At 26.4% G+C, this 18,331-nt stretch overlaps 2 protein-coding genes across 2 annotated transcripts in view; one reads left to right on the top strand and one right to left on the bottom strand.

The window, feature by feature from the left end:
- The window catches only part of LOC126910399 (26S proteasome regulatory subunit 7), a 3,777-nt gene extending 2,210 nt beyond the window's left edge, over positions 1-1,567 (bottom strand). The window contains exons 1-3 of the mRNA XM_050692951.1: positions 1,333-1,567; positions 893-930; positions 608-781 (exon numbers count right to left, since the gene is read on the bottom strand). Of these exons, the coding sequence (XP_050548908.1) occupies positions 608-781; positions 893-930; positions 1,333-1,408 (288 nt within the window). The 5' untranslated portion in view covers positions 1,409-1,567. The remainder of the gene's footprint in view (positions 1-607; positions 782-892; positions 931-1,332) is intronic.
- A 159-nt stretch (positions 1,568-1,726) lies between these two features.
- On the top strand, positions 1,727-17,313 carry LOC126910394 (band 4.1-like protein 5). Its single transcript, XM_050692946.1, has 15 exons — positions 1,727-2,328; positions 2,795-2,899; positions 3,978-4,020; positions 4,101-4,277; positions 4,352-4,560; positions 6,755-6,843; positions 7,657-7,896; positions 8,023-8,142; positions 9,543-9,676; positions 12,640-12,759; positions 12,817-12,924; positions 14,414-14,516; positions 14,633-14,684; positions 14,833-15,306; positions 16,416-17,313. The coding sequence occupies exons 1-15, from the start codon at positions 2,176-2,178 to the stop codon at positions 16,530-16,532; spliced, it is 2,244 nt and encodes a 747-aa protein (XP_050548903.1). The 5' UTR covers positions 1,727-2,175; the 3' UTR covers positions 16,533-17,313.
- The last annotated feature ends 1,018 nt before the right edge of the window (positions 17,314-18,331 follow it).

Genomic DNA, 18,331 nt, shown 5'->3' with positions numbered 1-18,331 from the left:
AACTAAAATCATTTTCAGTCCTATCCTTGATTATTAAAAAGAAATATCGGAAATTTTACAACCTCAATAAATAATTATTCAAAATAACTAAATTAAATATAAAACAGCCAATCTACCAAATGTATTCAATCTAATTATATTAAAAGGGTACTTTTAATTGCATTCTTACACATTCTCATTAATTTACCTATTTGAATGAATTATTTTTTATCTTTTAATGTATTTTAAGAGACCATTNTATTTGAATGAATTATTTTTTATCTTTTAATGTATTTTAAGAGACCATTAATAATTTGGTGAAAGGAGATTTTTAAATTAAATATTTTAAAATATTTAATATTTTTATATTAAATTTATTAACAATTTTTTAATACTTATTTTCAATTCAATTTAAATTTAAATAAGCTCTAATATAACAAAAAAATGATAGGTTATACTAAAACTATAAAACTAATCCATAAAATAGTAACATAGAAACTATTTAAAAACATCAAATAAAACAAATGTTTAAATGGTAATAAGTCAAAAATTTTTCATGCAAAAATTAAAAACTGAAAATAAATTGAAAACCATTTTTTAATAATTTAAGTAATTCATTAATAATTACTTGTAATGGCTGTTCATTTTGAAGAGTTTGTTTATCAGCAGTTAAATCCCAAAAAGCTGGTGGAGCTAAACCGGTATCAGATTCTTTAATTCCTGATAACTCATTAATACGCTTAATAATATTTTGTATATCATCTTCAACAGCCTTTACATTGATTGTCCATTGACCTTGACCCTATAAGAATATATAAATTAAATCCATAGAAAATAAATTTATTATTTATAACAATATTTCTAGATACATATTCTTCATATAAAAATTTAATGCAATACAAATAAAACTTACATATGTTTTCAACAATGCAATGTCCTCTTCGTCAAGGGCTAAAATATATTTTTGAGTTAATCGATAATTTTTTAAATGATAATATTAAAATTGTATCCCTTTTGATTTCATTTTACAATAATACGTATTTTATTTATATATATTTTATTACATATTTTATATATATGTTATTCATATTTTACAAAAATATGGAATAACATTTCAAATACTTTTGAAATTATATAAATGTAAATATAATTTTTTAGATATAATATTAAAAAAATTATAGTTCAACAGTGTTAAATTGGACACAGTATATAAATAGAAATTATCATGGGTAAAATTTGGTCAAAATGATAATTATTAAGTTAGACGATAAGGATACATTTTTAATGAATACAGTTTTAACTTAATAATAATAATTTTTAAATAGTTAAAATACGTATGTAAAGGAAAATTACACTTTATTTCTTTTTCTTCCTTCTCTGGTTCATCTTTCTTCACTTTACGCATTTCATCGCCTAAATAATCTGGCATTTTGAAATAAAACAATAGGTATTATTCAATAATATTTTATATATAATTTAATTTAACTTGAATTAATATATCTTAAGTAGTTCACAAAAGATTTTTCTGTTCTTACTCTATTTATGAGCTAAACAATTCATTCATAGTTAACTATTTTAGAATATATGATAATGATAAAGCGATTTTCTTTTAAAACTTGATACTGTTTTTTTACTAAATCATCTTAACAATAATTATAGGTTATATTTGATAAACAATATTGTATATACTAACGCTCTCTTCATATGTGTATTAGAACTAGACAAGTAATGATAAAATATAATTAAAAAGGTGATTCTTTCACCTTTTTTCTTTATAAAAATGTTTTTGTTAATTAATTTATTTTACTGTAAACGATCATAAACATTATTTGATATAAAATGCCGTATCCACTGATTGAAATTATTAATATTTTCATTAAAACTCCACCCGAACACCATACCAAGTAAATGGTATTTTACTTTTAATCATTTTATGTGTTGTGATTTTATATCTACCATAGTTTATTTTGCAATCATATAACGGTACTTATGTAACTATGTAAGCAATAAAGATTGTTTGGGTGAAGTGCGAAAGATATACAATAATATGTTATGATCTTGCATGTTAATTACTTAAAATAACTACGAGATTTTTATATTTTAATTTTATGTTAATATTCAAAGTAATTAAGATTTACTTTCTGAAAATATGAATGTAGTGCGATATTCATGAAATTATTCTAGCGGTTTATTGGAATGCTTCGATTTTTAAGCAGAAAGCGGGGTCGAAATGATCCCAAAGCTCGCAACATCAAAGCTGGAGCTGAACGTTTAAATCCGCCAAATAAACATTGTATGCAATGTAGAGTAATGCTTTTAGATGGAACAGATTTATGTATAGAACTGTCGGTATGTGTCCATATGAAATTGAAGCAAAAATAATTATTTTAATTAGTATTTACTTATTTTTTAAATGATCAAATATCAATTAAAATTTTCATTTATTTTATATTTTATATTACTTATAATTTTTTTTATTACCTTTGTGTCTATTAAATGTAAGTAGTAAGTATAATATTAAAATTAACACAAGTTAGAAGGCTAAGTTCCTTAAATTGATAATAACAGAGAATAATTTTTTGAGCTATCTTTAAATTTGTATTTTCTTTTTAATCTCTAAATTCTATAAAAAAATTTATCTATGAATATAAATATAAATTTATAATATTTTATATTATAATTATTATAGATTATTTATATTATTATAATAAATCAAAATTTAAATGGTATAATCACAATATTTACTGTTATATTATAGTACTTGATGTTGTTGATTATTTTAAAATATATTTTTTTAATTTTTATACTATTTCAGAAAAAAGCAGTAGGCAGTGACTTATATGAACAAGTTTTCTATTCATTAGATTTAATTGAAAAAGATTACTTTGGACTACAATTTACTGATGCCAATCATGTTCAGGTAGCAATAAACAAATTATTCAAAAAATTTTTATATAATAAGAGATTTTGTACAAAATTAATTGTAAAAAATATCTATATATTTTCTTCTTTTTCCTTGCCTTAATCCCAACTACTTGGGGTCAGCCACCCTTATCCTAAACTACCACATGTCACGATCTCCTACATCAGCTGTCCTCATATCATAATCTCTCCATCTCTTTTTTGGTTTTCCTCTACCTCTTATTTCAACGTTAATTTCTATAACTATTCTTACAGCTTTCGATTCTTCTCTTCTCATAACATGACCAAACTATCTAAGTTTATTTTTTCTCATCTTATCCGTGATTGATACTAAACCTATACTCCCTCTTATATGTTCATTCCTTATCCTATATTTTCTAGCCATTCCACTCATCTATCTAATCATTTACATTTCTGTTACACTCACTCATTCTCTGCTCTACTTTCTTGTCTACTGCCCAACACTCTAAACCAAAAATCATAGCGGGTCTCACTACAGTCTTATAAAATTTACCATTCAGCCTCATTGGAATTCTTTTATCACATAACACACCAGACGCTTCTCTCCACTTTATTGACCCACACATAATTCTATTTTTTACATCCACATCAATATTACTATTTTTTTGCACAACTGATCCTAATACTTAAACCTTTCCACCTCTCCTATCACGTCTTCGTCTTTTGTCACTGATCTCCTCATTTCACCTACATTTTGTAGAAAAAATATCTATATATATGTATATATATATTTTTTTTTGAAAAATGTTAGGTGAGGTAAACTAAATTTAGTTTAGTTGGTTTTTTCTAATGAAAGTTAAATGCAGTTATTGCCTTTTATACTAGAAAATTATTATTATTTTGTGCCTTGTAATAAAAATTTCTAAATTAATTAATCCGAATAAGAGTACACAGATAAAGGCATGGATTAATACTTGTGTTAACCATCAACTGATGCATTCACTGCACTATACAACTCTTCTATATTATTAAAATACTACAATCATCGTTTTCAAAATGAAAATTTTTTTATTTTATTTATTATTATTTATTTAATATTATCTATGGTTTTGTAGCATTGGCTCGATCCAACAAAAGCAATCAAAAAACAAGTTAGAAGTATGTATATGTTTTTTTTATATAGTACTGAAGTTTCATATTTGTGATGTTACCTTTTTTAATATAAAAAAAAATTTTAGTTGGACCACCCTACACATTTCGCCTTAGAGTCAAATTTTATTCTTCAGAACCCAACATGTTACGTGAAGAGCTCACCAGATATCAGTTTTTTCTACAACTTAAATTAGACATACTTGAAGGTCGTTTAGAATGTCCTCAAAATACATGCATTGAATTGGCTGCTTTAGCTTTACAATGTAAGTAATTTGATTTGTTAAATACTTAACTTCATTTTTCTCTATTATTAATTATTCTTATAATATAATTACAGCTGAACTTGGAGATTATGATGAAGAGTGTCATACTCCCGCAGTTATTTCAGAGTTTAGATTTGTGCCAAATCAAACCGAAGATATGGAAATACAAATTGTAGATGAGTTTAAAAAATGTAAAGGGTTAACACCAGCTCAAGCAGAAACCAGTTATTTAAATAAAGTTAAATGGTTAGAAATGTATGGAGTAGATAATCATATTGTGCTAGTATGTATTACTGCAATATTATAGTAGTAAATATAATAGTATGTATTTACAATGAGTATTCATATATTATTATGGGTGTACTTACAGAATAATATAGGTGATGTTTTCCTTGTTACAAAAATAATTATAATAGAGCTATGTTAATAATAAACCCAGCACAGTGGGGACGTGACATAGTTGGGTCTAATATAGATGATATCTGACAGTGATTAAAATCACTATCATAAAAATTGCTTCAATGCAAATCTGTAGATAGTCTTTAATTTAAAAAAATTGGTTGATTATTCTAAAAACAAAATTAACTTGTATTTCTATCATTATTCCTAATTAGTAGTTGCATTATAAGTATAATTTATGAATAAATATCTATTAAAGCAATTCAACGTAGAATGAAATTGATGTTTAATAATTTAGTATTGTAATTTTTTCAGAGAATTTATAAAAAATTATAAAGTAGTTGTTACTTTTATAGCATACGTGTATAAAAATTGCAGGGTTTGACACAGAACATTTTAGATAATAATTTGTTTGTTAATTATGAATAAATGGTATACAAAAAATTTTCATCAGAGTAAAAAATATACTTTTATTATTCAATTTTTCGTGTTAATTTCAAATCAGCAATTATATGTTTTCCATTACCAATCACTTTTGATATTATTACTAATTTGTTACAAACTATAGGATATAACTATAAGGAAAATAGTTCTGAATATTTCAATTATATTATATATTTGAACACCAAGAGTTACATAGAAATTATTAATATTTCTTTTGAAATGATTTATTATGATAAAAAAATGATTAAAAACACAAAACAATTGTTTTTAAATTATTACAGATTTTTATTTTTAATATGTTTTAAATAATTAGTGCAAAATATTGTTTTTAACCAATTTTTTTGGTCTTATAATAAAAAAAAGTTGAATTTGTTACCATAACTTTTAGCTCAACTTCAAGATTGAAATTGATGTCTGTTTTCACTGTGAAGACAAAATAAAGTCCGAAATTTTTTTTTTCCATAATAAAGTATATTACATTAGCTTTAATTTAAGATATATATAAAAGTGTCAGACTTTCCGAAACACTTTCAAAAGTTAATTTTTTGTGGAAAAGTTGTCATCTTAAATCTTCCCCTGTGGGCAAGTTAAGGGTTAGATTTATAAAAAAATATATATAGAATGATAAGTAAAGACATCAAGCATCTATTAAAAAAAATTATATTGATTCGTACATTTTTAAAAAAGTTATGGCAATTTTAAGTAAAAAAATTGAAAAAATTTGCGATTTCTAAATTTGTAATTTTTTTAAAGATTTCCGCCATGAAAATTTTTCAATTTTTGAGGGTAATATCTTTGGCTAGATACGATTTGTAATCTTTTGACGTATCATTGAAAGAAATCAGTTTATTGAGAGCTGAGAAAAAGTGGTAACAGACACACAAAAAAAAAGAACGCATAGTAAAATTAATACCTTCTTAGCTTCACATTGAAGCCGTTTAACCAATTAAAATTTGTTGTTAAATTTTTAACTTTTAAATTATCAAAATCAGTTTTATTGTGGTTCCAACTCTTAAAATATGAAATAGAAGCTCAGATCTAAGTAAGCTTTGCGTAGCTGTGACTACACCATAAACTCCTGAAATCTTTCAGTCTAATGCATTAGCAATAAGTTCCATTTTGTATGACACATTCTCTCAGTAGTAATGACTTCTAGAGTAATATATGTATAATTATAATTATTATTATGTATGAAAATAAAGATTCATTTCTTACCAAATATCCAATAAATTATTTAAATATAACATTAAATTGAAAATTTCTATATTAAATTAATTTGTATAAAAATGAATATTATTTCAATATTCATATTTTATGAATTCTTTAAAGAATGAAAATGTGCATACTTTATTAAACATTCCCTTTAATAATGTATGCAATGTTATTGTTGAATTTTTTTTTGAAAACTAGAGCTTGGTAAATAGATATTCAAAAAAAGCTTTTTTCCTTGTTTAGTTATTTGTGGAGATTAAAGCAAAAGTACCATATGTTAGCTTTAATCCCAATATAAGTAATAAGTTGAAAGTTATAAATGTAATCAAAATATTACCATTTGCCTAGAATTGCGAAACAAATTATTTTTAATTTTTAACATCAGCAGCATTGTTAATAAATATATATTTAAAAAATTTTAGGGCAAAGATGGTTGTGAATATGCTCTTGGTCTAACACCAACTGGTATATTAGTATTTGAAGGCTTGCAAAAAATTGGGTTGTTTTTTTGGTAAGAGTTATCTAATTTTACTCTGTTATAACTAGCACTATGCATTTTATGTCCTAAATAAGTATAAAATATGAATGTATTTATTAACTGTGTGAAAGATAGAACAAAAGTAATGCAAGTCAATTTTTTAGTAAAATGAGTTTTACATTTTATAAAACATTACATTTTTAAAATCTACATTTATATAAATCCTCATGGTATATATTATATTTATTATATTATAATATTATAATATAATATATTCTAAAAGACTTTTCTAAAAATTATTAAAATTGACTTACACCAATATCGTTCTAACCCTAAAATTAAATAAGGGAAAATATACTTTAAAATATTAAAATATGGAAAATAATATTTTTTTATACAATTTATGGTTTAAAAAATTATATTTCAAAATATTTAAGTAAAAATAAGCATATTATTGATAATTATTTGATAACGAATGAGTCATATTTATATAATATACCAATAGATTTGGTGTGAAATTTCTTATATTAACATATAAATCAAAAATTGTTTTATTTCTTATTATTGATATATAATAAAAAATATGTTTTTAATATAGTATATAGAGGCCATAAATATTTATAAAAAAAATTCAGCAAAATGTTTATTCCATCTAAAGTTATAAGAGTTGTTAGTTAAGTCTGGTCAATCTGTATAGTTTATGCAATAATTAAAATTTCCTAAATATGGATCATTTACTTTTTTTAAAAGATAAAAATTTACAATGAATTCTTATTCTTATTATAATAATAATATATCATAAAAATAACATTTTTTTTTTTTATTAATATTGTTTTTTTACTTTAGGCCAAAAATTGGTAAACTAGACTTTAAGAAAAAGAAATTAACATTAGTTGTTGTAGAAGATGATGATCAAGGGCGAGAACAAGAACATACATTTGTATTTAGATTACATAATGAAAAAGCATGCAAACATTTATGGAAATGTGCTGTTGAACATCATGCATTTTTCAGACTAAGAGCCCCCGTTAAAGGTCCATCAGCAAGGCAAAACTTTTTTAGAATGGGATCGAGATTTAGATATAGGTAAATTAAAAATAAACAACAAAATTAAAAAATTAACTATTTTATGATCTAGTAAAATATATTATTGTCTATAAGTTTACAATATTTAAAAAAGCTGTATCAATTTTAATAATAATTTTTTTTTAGTGGCAAGACAGAATTTCAAACCACTCAGTTAAATAGAGCTAGGAGAACAGTTCAGTTTGAAAGACGTCCAAGTCAAAGATATGCAAGAAGGCAATCGCATGTCTTAAGAGAACGTCAAAAGTAATTTTATTGCATTTTTTATTTATTTATAAATTATATTACTAAAAATCCATACAATCCTAACCAATTTAATTTTATGTCTGGAAAGTTAACAGTGTAGTCATTTTTTTTGTGTAAGGTGAAGTTTAAGTGGTATGTTGAGTTGTATAATAGACTAGGAACAAAAGAAGTTAATAGTCTTGCTAAAGTAAGAGAAAAACAGTGTAAAGATTACCACAATGTAAGGTGTAAAACACTGATGATTAAAGGATGCTAACAAGTGATGATGTTTTGAAATAAGGTGGAAACAGTATTTTGAAAATATATTGCTTGTGTTGGATCGAGCCAATGCTACAAAACCATAGATAATATTAAATAAATAATAATAAATAAAATAAAAAAATTTTCATTTTGAAAACGATGATTGTAGTATTTTAATAATATAGAAGAGTTGTATAGTGCAGTGAATGCATCAGTTGATGGTTAACACAAGTATTAATCCATGCCTTTATCTGTGTACTCTTATTCGGATTAATTAATTTAGAAATTTTTATTACAAGGCACAAAATAATAATAATTTTCTAGTATAAAAGGCAATAACTGCATTTAACTTTCATTAGAAAAAACCAACTAAACTAAATTTAGTTTACCTCACCTAACATTTTTCAAAAAAAAATATATATATACATATATATAGATATTTTTTCTACAAAATGTAGGTGAAATGAGGAGATCAGTGACAAAAGACGAAGACGTGATAGGAGAGGTGGAAAGGTTTAAGTATTAGGATCAGTTGTGCAAAAAAATAGTAATATTGATGTGGATGTAAAAAATAGAATTATGTGTGGGTCAATAAAGTGGAGAGAAGCGTCTGGTGTGTTATGTGATAAAAGAATTCCAATGAGGCTGAATGGTAAATTTTATAAGACTGTAGTGAGACCCGCTATGATTTTTGGTTTAGAGTGTTGGGCAGTAGACAAGAAAGTAGAGCAGAGAATGAGTGAGTGTAACAGAAATGTAAATGATTAGATAGATGAGTGGAATGGCTAGAAAATATAGGATAAGGAATGAACATATAAGAGGGAGTATAGGTTTAGTATCAATCACGGATAAGATGAGAAAAAATAAACTTAGATAGTTTGGTCATGTTATGAGAAGAGAAGAATCGAAAGCTGTAAGAATAGTTATAGAAATTAACGTTGAAATAAGAGGTAGAGGAAAACCAAAAAAGAGATGGAGAGATTATGATATGAGGACAGCTGATGTAGGAGATCGTGACATGTGGTAGTTTAGGATAAGGGTGGCTGACCCCAAGTAGTTGGGATTAAGGCAAGGAAAAAGAAGAAGATATTATTAAAAATCAGGTGTATATTACTTACCTTGAACACATTAAAATATATATAATTCAATATTCTACTTAGGGATAAAACTGAAAAACCTAAAACACATGAAGATAAAAATGAAAAAATCAACATAATGGATAAGCCACCAACACCAATTTTGGATCCTAAGGATATACAAATTGAACCAACATCGTTAACATCAAATACGTCAGGTAATTTTTTATAACTAATTTTTTCTTGTTCTTCTAAATTTGTTGGTCATGTCTGGTATGCATACGTTATGATACGTATTTTTATTACTTTGTATAGTCTCATTTTTTATTTCTTTGATAGTAACTTTGAGCTTAGGAACTTTGACAGTGCTTAGACTCTTGTTGCCTGCTACAATACGTTTCTTAATCTCTTTGTGATTGTTATTTTTGCTGTTTAGTTCTGTACTTAGTTACTTTTTTTTTCACGGTCGACATATTGTTGGACGCCCTGGAACTACTGTGAGGTATTGCTTCAGGGCGACTTAAGTCGCGATAAAACTCATATCGCCGTGTTGTGACTCAGCCCGAAATTAATCAAGAACTGAGTCACAACATGAAGTGCCTTCCCGGTTATCCGGATCCCAGAGTGGGATGCGTTGCCTAGGTCACACCACGTGGTGGTGCTGGTAGGACTTCGCTATGGGTTAGGTTATGAAAAAAATCGCACAAACAAGCAGACACAAAATACGGAAACGAAATGACCTGGTTTTCTCAAGCCTCTTTCGTTTTGCTAGGGCAGTCCTTTGCCAGGTGAGCCGTCCCTTTGCAAGCGAAGCATGCGCCAGATCGGTCTGATACCTTACAGGCACCTGAACATGGCCTCGCTCCAGGCACCTAAAACAGCGCAGTCCCTTGTCCTCTAAGACACTCACCCTACACGACGACCAGCCCACACGCAAACGGTGCCAACCGTGTGTACCGGCCTTTTCCACTACCAAACAACCGGATCACCGCTGAGCTGGTCGCTGTAGAAAGGATAGAGGTCAACGCCCCATGGACATCCTCTTCCCCTATCCATTCCTCCACGTCTAGTAGCATAAATATGCACGTTATCATGGGACGGTAGACGCGCATATCCATGCTACCACAGACCCTACTACAGTCTGGAGCGGCGGGCCCGAAATGCACGCAGCCTCCACTGTCCCTGATTCTGGAGCAGGCTCCTCTCCCACCCGTTTACCAACCTTCACGGTGGACAGCGGGTTGACGGGTGGCGTACTCACGCCAGGTGTCGTCGGCACGGCAGCCCCAGTGCCTGGGACGTAGTCGCTGCCGTAACCTCTGGAGCTTCGTCTGCGCCGACGATTCGACGATCGGCACATTCTCCTGCAGGGTATGGGTCTGCTCAAAGTCGTTCATGGAGCGAATGTTCCTGATCAAATCTCTCACAGCTGATTTCACATGGTCGTGCGGGGCACGACGAGAACGACGTTCTCGAGTCGTTGCGCCTACCTGCACGCCAGAGCGAGACCGTCTATGAGAACAGAAGAGGTCCGCAGCCGCGATTGCCCCGCATTTCCTTTTTTTAAACCCTGGCGCTTTGCCAGGAGTTTCTACAGTTGAGATAGGTACACCTAGAGGGGTATCGTAGTACTATCCACCGTCGGGGACACCATGCAAAGACTCGTCCTCACCCATGCCGAGAAGACTGGCGGTATCCGACGCGTTCAGCGTTCCTTCGTCAGGCGTTTTTCCACCATTCTCGGCTAGCCAGCTGGCATAATCAAATGCCTCGACTGCGTTCCTTAAACCCATACCTATGGCTACAAGAGTCCAACTGTTTCCAAATTGATGGACTACTTATTTCGCGGCTAACCTGCATATCTGCAGGCCGTTCCTCTATCCGCAACCTGAGGACACGCTTAATAACCCGAGCTAGGGAAACAGCGCTCGTGCCGACGTTTTGTTGCCCTGTAGAGCCCGATCCAACTAACACTGTAGTGCAGGGATGTACATAGATACTAAAATATGTACTTTTTCAAATTTCTACTCCCGTGTATTCCTTATATGGAATCTTTGAAGTTGTTCTCTTGTTATACATGTATACTTAGTTTTGTCATTTATTTCAAATCACATTGTCCTAGCACTTTGTATTGATTCTTCTGTTGCTAGTTTTATGTCTCCCTTAGTTTCTCAAATTACTACGATGTTATCAGCATACGCTAAGATTCATACAGATTTTCCGATCTCTATTCCTTTTTTGTATACTTCGAACTACCACTTCCAGTGCAATGCTAAAAAGTGTAGAACAGAGTGAATGTCTTCTAGTATAACTTTGCTTTAGTCAAACTAACACAGCCACCAGGGTTTGACGGCCAGTTATAGAAAGTGTACCGGAAATTTTGTGAAAAATGAGGCACGGTAAGGGATTAAAACCTGCACCCAAGGCATCATAGGGATAAACCTTGCCACTAGGCCACCTTGTGCTTGTGATTCATATCCCGACACATTTTCATTTAGGTTGATAATATGATGTGCGGCTAAAGGAAACACGGTGCCGTGTCAAAACTATGGTTTTGAATTCTTCAGAATATGTTTAAAAAAAAAAAAGTTATTGTTGGTAATATTTATAAAATTACTTCATGACATTGTATTTTTAGTTATTATAATTTCAATAGTTGACTTTAATTGTAAATAGTATAATAAAATATAATTTTTTTATATACGTGGAAAATCAAACTAATTTTTAATTTTTATTCTTTGATGTGTAGTTGAGAAGTTATTAATTTGATTGTGCCTCTTTTTCTTTTTTTGTGTTTGTATATTACACTGATGAACTTCTACCGGACCGATTTTGATTAATGTTACATCAAAAGGTCAAAAAATATATAGTTGGGACTATCATTTTGAAAAATTCTCATAATTGTTTGTAATGAAAAAAAATGACTCAAATATTGAGTTGTTATAAAGTAGTTAATGTTAATATTTTTAGTTTTCATTTTACGATAGCGATTTTAATCACCATGAGATATTAATCTAAAATATATTTCAACTCTACTTTACTGTAATTTACTTTTGATGTATTATAAACAATAACTTTTCTTTTTACTAATACTCTGAAAATAATATTAACGTAAAATTTTGACGGAAATTGAATATTTTATACATTATTCATTTATTAATTATACTAAATATTGTTGCAGATGTTGTTGAGGATAGATTTGATTCATTACTTAAATGTTTGAATAAAGATACACCATTGATAAACAATAATAAAAACGAATCAAATTCAGCAATCTCTAGTTTAAGTAGTAAAACTGATGGTCAGTATTAAAAAATATTAATTAGTGCACTATTGATTAAATATTTTTCTTTTTCAGATGAAGATCAAATTAATTTGTCTCCATTGCCTAATAACAAAAATACTACATTTAATACTACTCCTAGACCAATACCTAAAGAACACCTGAAATGTAATATTTTAAAAGGTATTTGTTAACTATTATTAAACACTCGTACATATTTAAGTATTAATCAATTTAATTATCAAATTATATATTTTTAATTGAAAACCATCTTACTATTTTTATTACACTATACAGTTTAACAAATCCTATTAGATAGAAACTTTTTTTAAATAAAAGGCATCTATGGTCCCAGTTTCTTTTTAGCTTCGATGCGAAGCTGAGAAGGTATTAATTTTACTATGAAGTGGTTTTTTTTTTGTATGGATTAGTAAATTTCTTTTTTATATAGATGCTTGATGTTTTTACTTATCATTTGGTATATTTTTTTTTTGGAAATCTGACCCTTTATCTGCCCACAGGGGGGGGAAATAATATGACTACTTTTTCACATAAAATTAACTTTTTCAACTTGACTTTTGAAAATGTTCTGACAATAAATAAAAGTCTGACACTTTTATATATATCTTAAATTAAAGATAATGTAATATATTTTATTATGAAAAAAAAAAATTTGACCTCTGGACTTGTCTTTGTGGTGAAAATGGCTACCGAATGCTATTTTTGTATGAAAATTCTCGATATTATTTTTTACATTTTTAACTTTATTATGCTATAACTTTTTGAAAAATATATGGATCAATACAATTTTTTTATGAGAAATAATATTTATATACTTTTTTAATTTGACATATTTCTTTTTAAATCGAACCATTTCCTTTAGTACAGGGCGGATTCAAAACATAAAAATGCATATAGAAAGTAAAACTTTTTTAACTTGACTTTTGAAAATGTTCCGAAAAGTCTGACACTTTTATATATATCTTAAATTAAAGATAATATAATATACTTTATTATGAAAAAAAAAAATTTGATCTCTGGACTTGTCTTCGTAGTGAAAATGGCTACCAAATGCTATTTTCGTGTGAAAATTCTTGATTTTATTTTTTACATTTTTAACTTTATAATACTATAACTTATTGAAAAGTGTATGGATCAACACAATTTTTTTATGAGAAATAATATTTTTTAATAATTAATTTTTTAATAATTTAAATATAATAAAATAATTAAAATAATATTTTTTAAAAAATTAATAATAATTTTTAATAATCATTCGACATACTTTATCTTAATCAGAGTATTAATAAGGAACTAGCAGATCATGTATCTTTTGGAATAATTCACCAATTTTTTAAAATTAAACACTATCTAAAGATTTGCATGGAAGCGTTTTTTTTTTATAATGTGATTTTAATCACTGTCATATATCATTATACTTGATACAACTATGCCACGTCAGCACTGTGCCGCGACCCCCCTGTACTGGGTTTTTTTTATATAATTAAAAGTAAGCTCTTTTGAACGAAAACCTCTTAATAAAAAAAAGTTAATTTTGTAGTATTTCTATTGGAAAAAGGTTTCACTGTAGTACTAAAAAATTATGTAATTGCTTACTAATTTAAAGAGAACATATGTTTTCAATAAAACATTTTCAATTTTTGTTTTTCAGCAAAAGTTGAAGAAGAAATGAAAAAATCGCCATTGTCAATGTTTGACCCACTATCTACTAATAAAGTTACCAATTTAGAAGATTCAAATATACTACAAAACGGGTATTAAAGTCATTTTTAAAAGTTTTCCATAAAATATTTGCTATTACATTTCTAAAAAATAATAATAATAATAGTAATAATATTAAAGTGTTTTAATTTACTATTTTTGATTTCAGAGATTCAAAATTATCTAACTGTGGAAAAGAGCAAGCAACTTTTGTTTCTGTTGTAAGTTAACATTAATTTATTTTTAGTTAGATTACTTTATTGTAGTATATGATAAAAGTATTTTATTATGTAGTATAAATTAGATTTTGTGATTTATATATGTAGTTTAAAAATATGTTTTGTGCTTATGCTTGGTATGATTATAAAGGGCGGTGACAAATTGACTCTATCTCTTAATGGTGGTATTGCACAATTAGAAGAACTTAAATTGTCAATCGAAGAACCCAATTTAACTGAAACAACAGTGTTCAATGACGATCGTAAGACATGTACTACCCCAGTTACAGTTACTCATTTTTCTTTTGGAGAATATGGTAAATTAGAACAACGAATTATTTCTCCTGAAAAAAGTCCTACAGATAATTCAACTAACTTCTCATCATTGCCATTTAATGCAGCTTCTCCAACCAGCCCTAGAAATCCATTTTCTGCTAATCCCTTTACAGGCGAATCTTCATCATCAACCACTAATCCATTTTTGACTTCACCATCTAATCCATTTTCCGATAATGTTAAAAAAAATACTGGTATTAGTAATGGTATTGTTGTAACAGTTCTTGATTCAAGTTCAGGTACAAGTGGCAAAACAAATATAGAAACAAAAACAACTCAGTCAAAACAGGTAGATTTTGTTTTTATTTTTTATACAATGTTAAATGTTGCTACAAAATAGTACATCGAGTATTTAAAAATATTTAATTGCTATGTTTTGCTTTGGTAGTACAATTGATTATATAAAATAAATAGTATCAATTTCAAGAATTCTAAGTGTAAAATTTTAATAATATATAAATGTATTATTTAAATTACCAATCTAAAAAAACTATATATATATATATATATGTACAGGATTATCGGTTTATCAAAAACTATTCAATTATTTACTGACTAATGAAATAATAGGGAAAAAAATTAATTGTTATAGTTATGTATATTTCTTGATTTATTAGGTATAAATTACTATTTAGAATCATCCCTTATAACTTATATGTTTCATGTTTATTTTTTCAAATTAACTATTTCATTTAATAGATGATATAATTTAGAAAATGACTAGTTGGTAATAACTTTTGGACTTGTACTTTGGAACTTATTCTTATTTTTACGTCTAGACAGAGGAAGGGCACGGGCGTAAAATTTTTAGTGATAAAAATAGCTGCACCCACTTCTCACCTATTATCAAAACTTTAAATTGTTACTAACTTCTAAAATATTGGTCAAAAAGTTGTTATCAACCAGTCATTTTTTTTAATTAAATCATTATTTAGTAAGGGAGATAATTATGTACGATGCCATTTGAAAAAATAAAGTTGATACCCATAATAGTTACAAGAGATAATTCTAAAAAGTAATTTTATAGCTGATATACATAAAAAAATTTTAATTTTTTACTATCATTGTATTTATTTCGTGAGTAATCAAGTGGTTTATGATAAACCAATCACCTTGTATATATATATGCATACAAAAATAAAATTACTAAAATACCTCTTCATTTATGTTTAAGTATTCAATAACTATTTATACTATACTTATATAATATTTTTTACTCCAATCCATCAAAAATAACAAAAAAGAACATTATTTTGATGGTGTTTTATGTAACAATGTTTCGTTAACTACTATAGAAAAGTATATTTTTCTATCAAAAATAGTTCACATAAAAAAAAAAAAAAAAGATTGAATGTTAATTGTTATGTTTATTTTTCTAATTGTTAATATGTTTAATAGGTACCTTCTAAAGTGAAGCCTTTAAGTCAAATTTCACCATGGTTAGTTACTAGTACAGAATCAACACCAGGTCCAAAAGTAATTACTAGAAAATCAGTAATCACCACTCAACTTTAAATATTTATGAGTTTTGTGTTACAAAATTGGTTTGACTAGAGTTTCTTAAAAAAATAGTGACTATTAAAACTAGAAAATTTTATGTAGCATCTTGAAAAATTATTTTACTATTGTATTGCTAACATTTTTGATCTCTTCATTTTCATTATTTTATTATATTACTTTATCATTTAGATGATATTATTTTACATATAATTGTATAAAGTAACTACAACTAAATTTTAATTATTGATTATTATAGTGTTATTTTTTCTTTCTAACACTTTATTTTAACTTAATATGAACATTTTTTTTTTAAAGAATAGGTGAATATATAATTGAAGTTACTTTTTAAATATTATATTTATGTGTTATGTAATAATTTTTATTATTGTAAATCTTAATGATTTTTACTTGTTATTGTAGCATCACACATTTTAGAATATAATTTATTTGAATTTATTTTTAAATATTTTCAAAATTATGAGTACTTTAATATAATTTACATAAAATTTTATTATATTAATTTAAACTAGTTAAATGTTCATTTCATGTACCTGTAGTTAAAAATTGAGTAATTATTATTTATTTTTAAAAAGCTCAATTTATCTAATAATAAAGTTACTTGCAACTATTCTATCATTTGATCAGTATTGAAGTAGTTTTAGAAATTATATGTGATAGTATCCGTCCAGTTGTAATCATAACCGAATTTTATCCTATATCTATTTTATTAAACTTCATAAACTTATGTAAAATTTTTATGCTCTCTTTTTGATTTTCTTTTATTATTTTGTTTTTTTATTTTATATAATAAGTAAAATATTTAGTAATGAGTAGAAGCAGTCAAATATGAGTTATTGATAATGCTTAAATTAAAAATTTAAATTATGAATCAAATTGTATACTTTTATTATTATTATTATTATTTATAACTGAATAGGACAGAAAAGTAAAAATGATGTATATTATTTATGTACCAGTCAATATTTAAACACAATTATAGTTTTATATTTGTTTCTTTTTTTTTTTTAATTAAAATTTTTTTTATAAAAAAACATACTAAAAAAAATGAATAGATAATTATCACTTTCCAAAATGGTAAAGTACAGTACAATTTTATAGAACAATATTTTCTTGTTTTTTTTTACATGAGATTTTGATTTTTTTGTGAATTTTAAACTAAATATAACAAACTCACTCAAGTTAATTTAATTTAATTGACCATTAAAAATTAACAAACCTTCTTACATTTATTTATTTTACTTATCGAACAATTATTAATTGTATTCTATTTCTAAAAAATTTGTGATAATTTAAAATATATATTATTATTTTTTAAATTTATGTATTAACTACTCATTTAAGTATTTATAATGAATGATTTTTTACCTAAATAAATTTATTTACTTTAAAATCAGTGTGCCATAGTCTTTTACTCTGTGGGTCTAATTAAATAAATTTGTTTTATTATTAATAATAATAGAACAATTATAATTTTATTTTAAAGTACCTAAAAAATTATTTGTATGATATTTTTGTATTAAAAGAAATTATTAAATAATTCTATATATATTATAATTAATAACATAAAGAAAGTACAAATATAAGTAAAATAATAGTTATAAAAATCCAAAATCTGTTTTTAAATTTGCAGTCTTCATTTTATTATGTATAATTAATTTAGTAGTAAAAATATATATAATTTTGTATAATAACTACTAAAAGCGCTTGCCACTGTGAATATTTGAATTTAGAATTGTATTTATATTTATTGAATTTGTTATTTATTGTTTTAATGTTACAATTATTTAACATTA

This window comes from Daktulosphaira vitifoliae, unplaced genomic scaffold (assembly GCF_025091365.1).
Source record: "Daktulosphaira vitifoliae isolate Bord-2020 unplaced genomic scaffold, ASM2509136v1 Scaffold_1, whole genome shotgun sequence".
Lineage (NCBI taxonomy): Eukaryota > Metazoa > Arthropoda > Insecta > Hemiptera > Phylloxeridae > Daktulosphaira > Daktulosphaira vitifoliae.
This window is presented reverse-complemented; position numbering and strand designations above follow the sequence as displayed.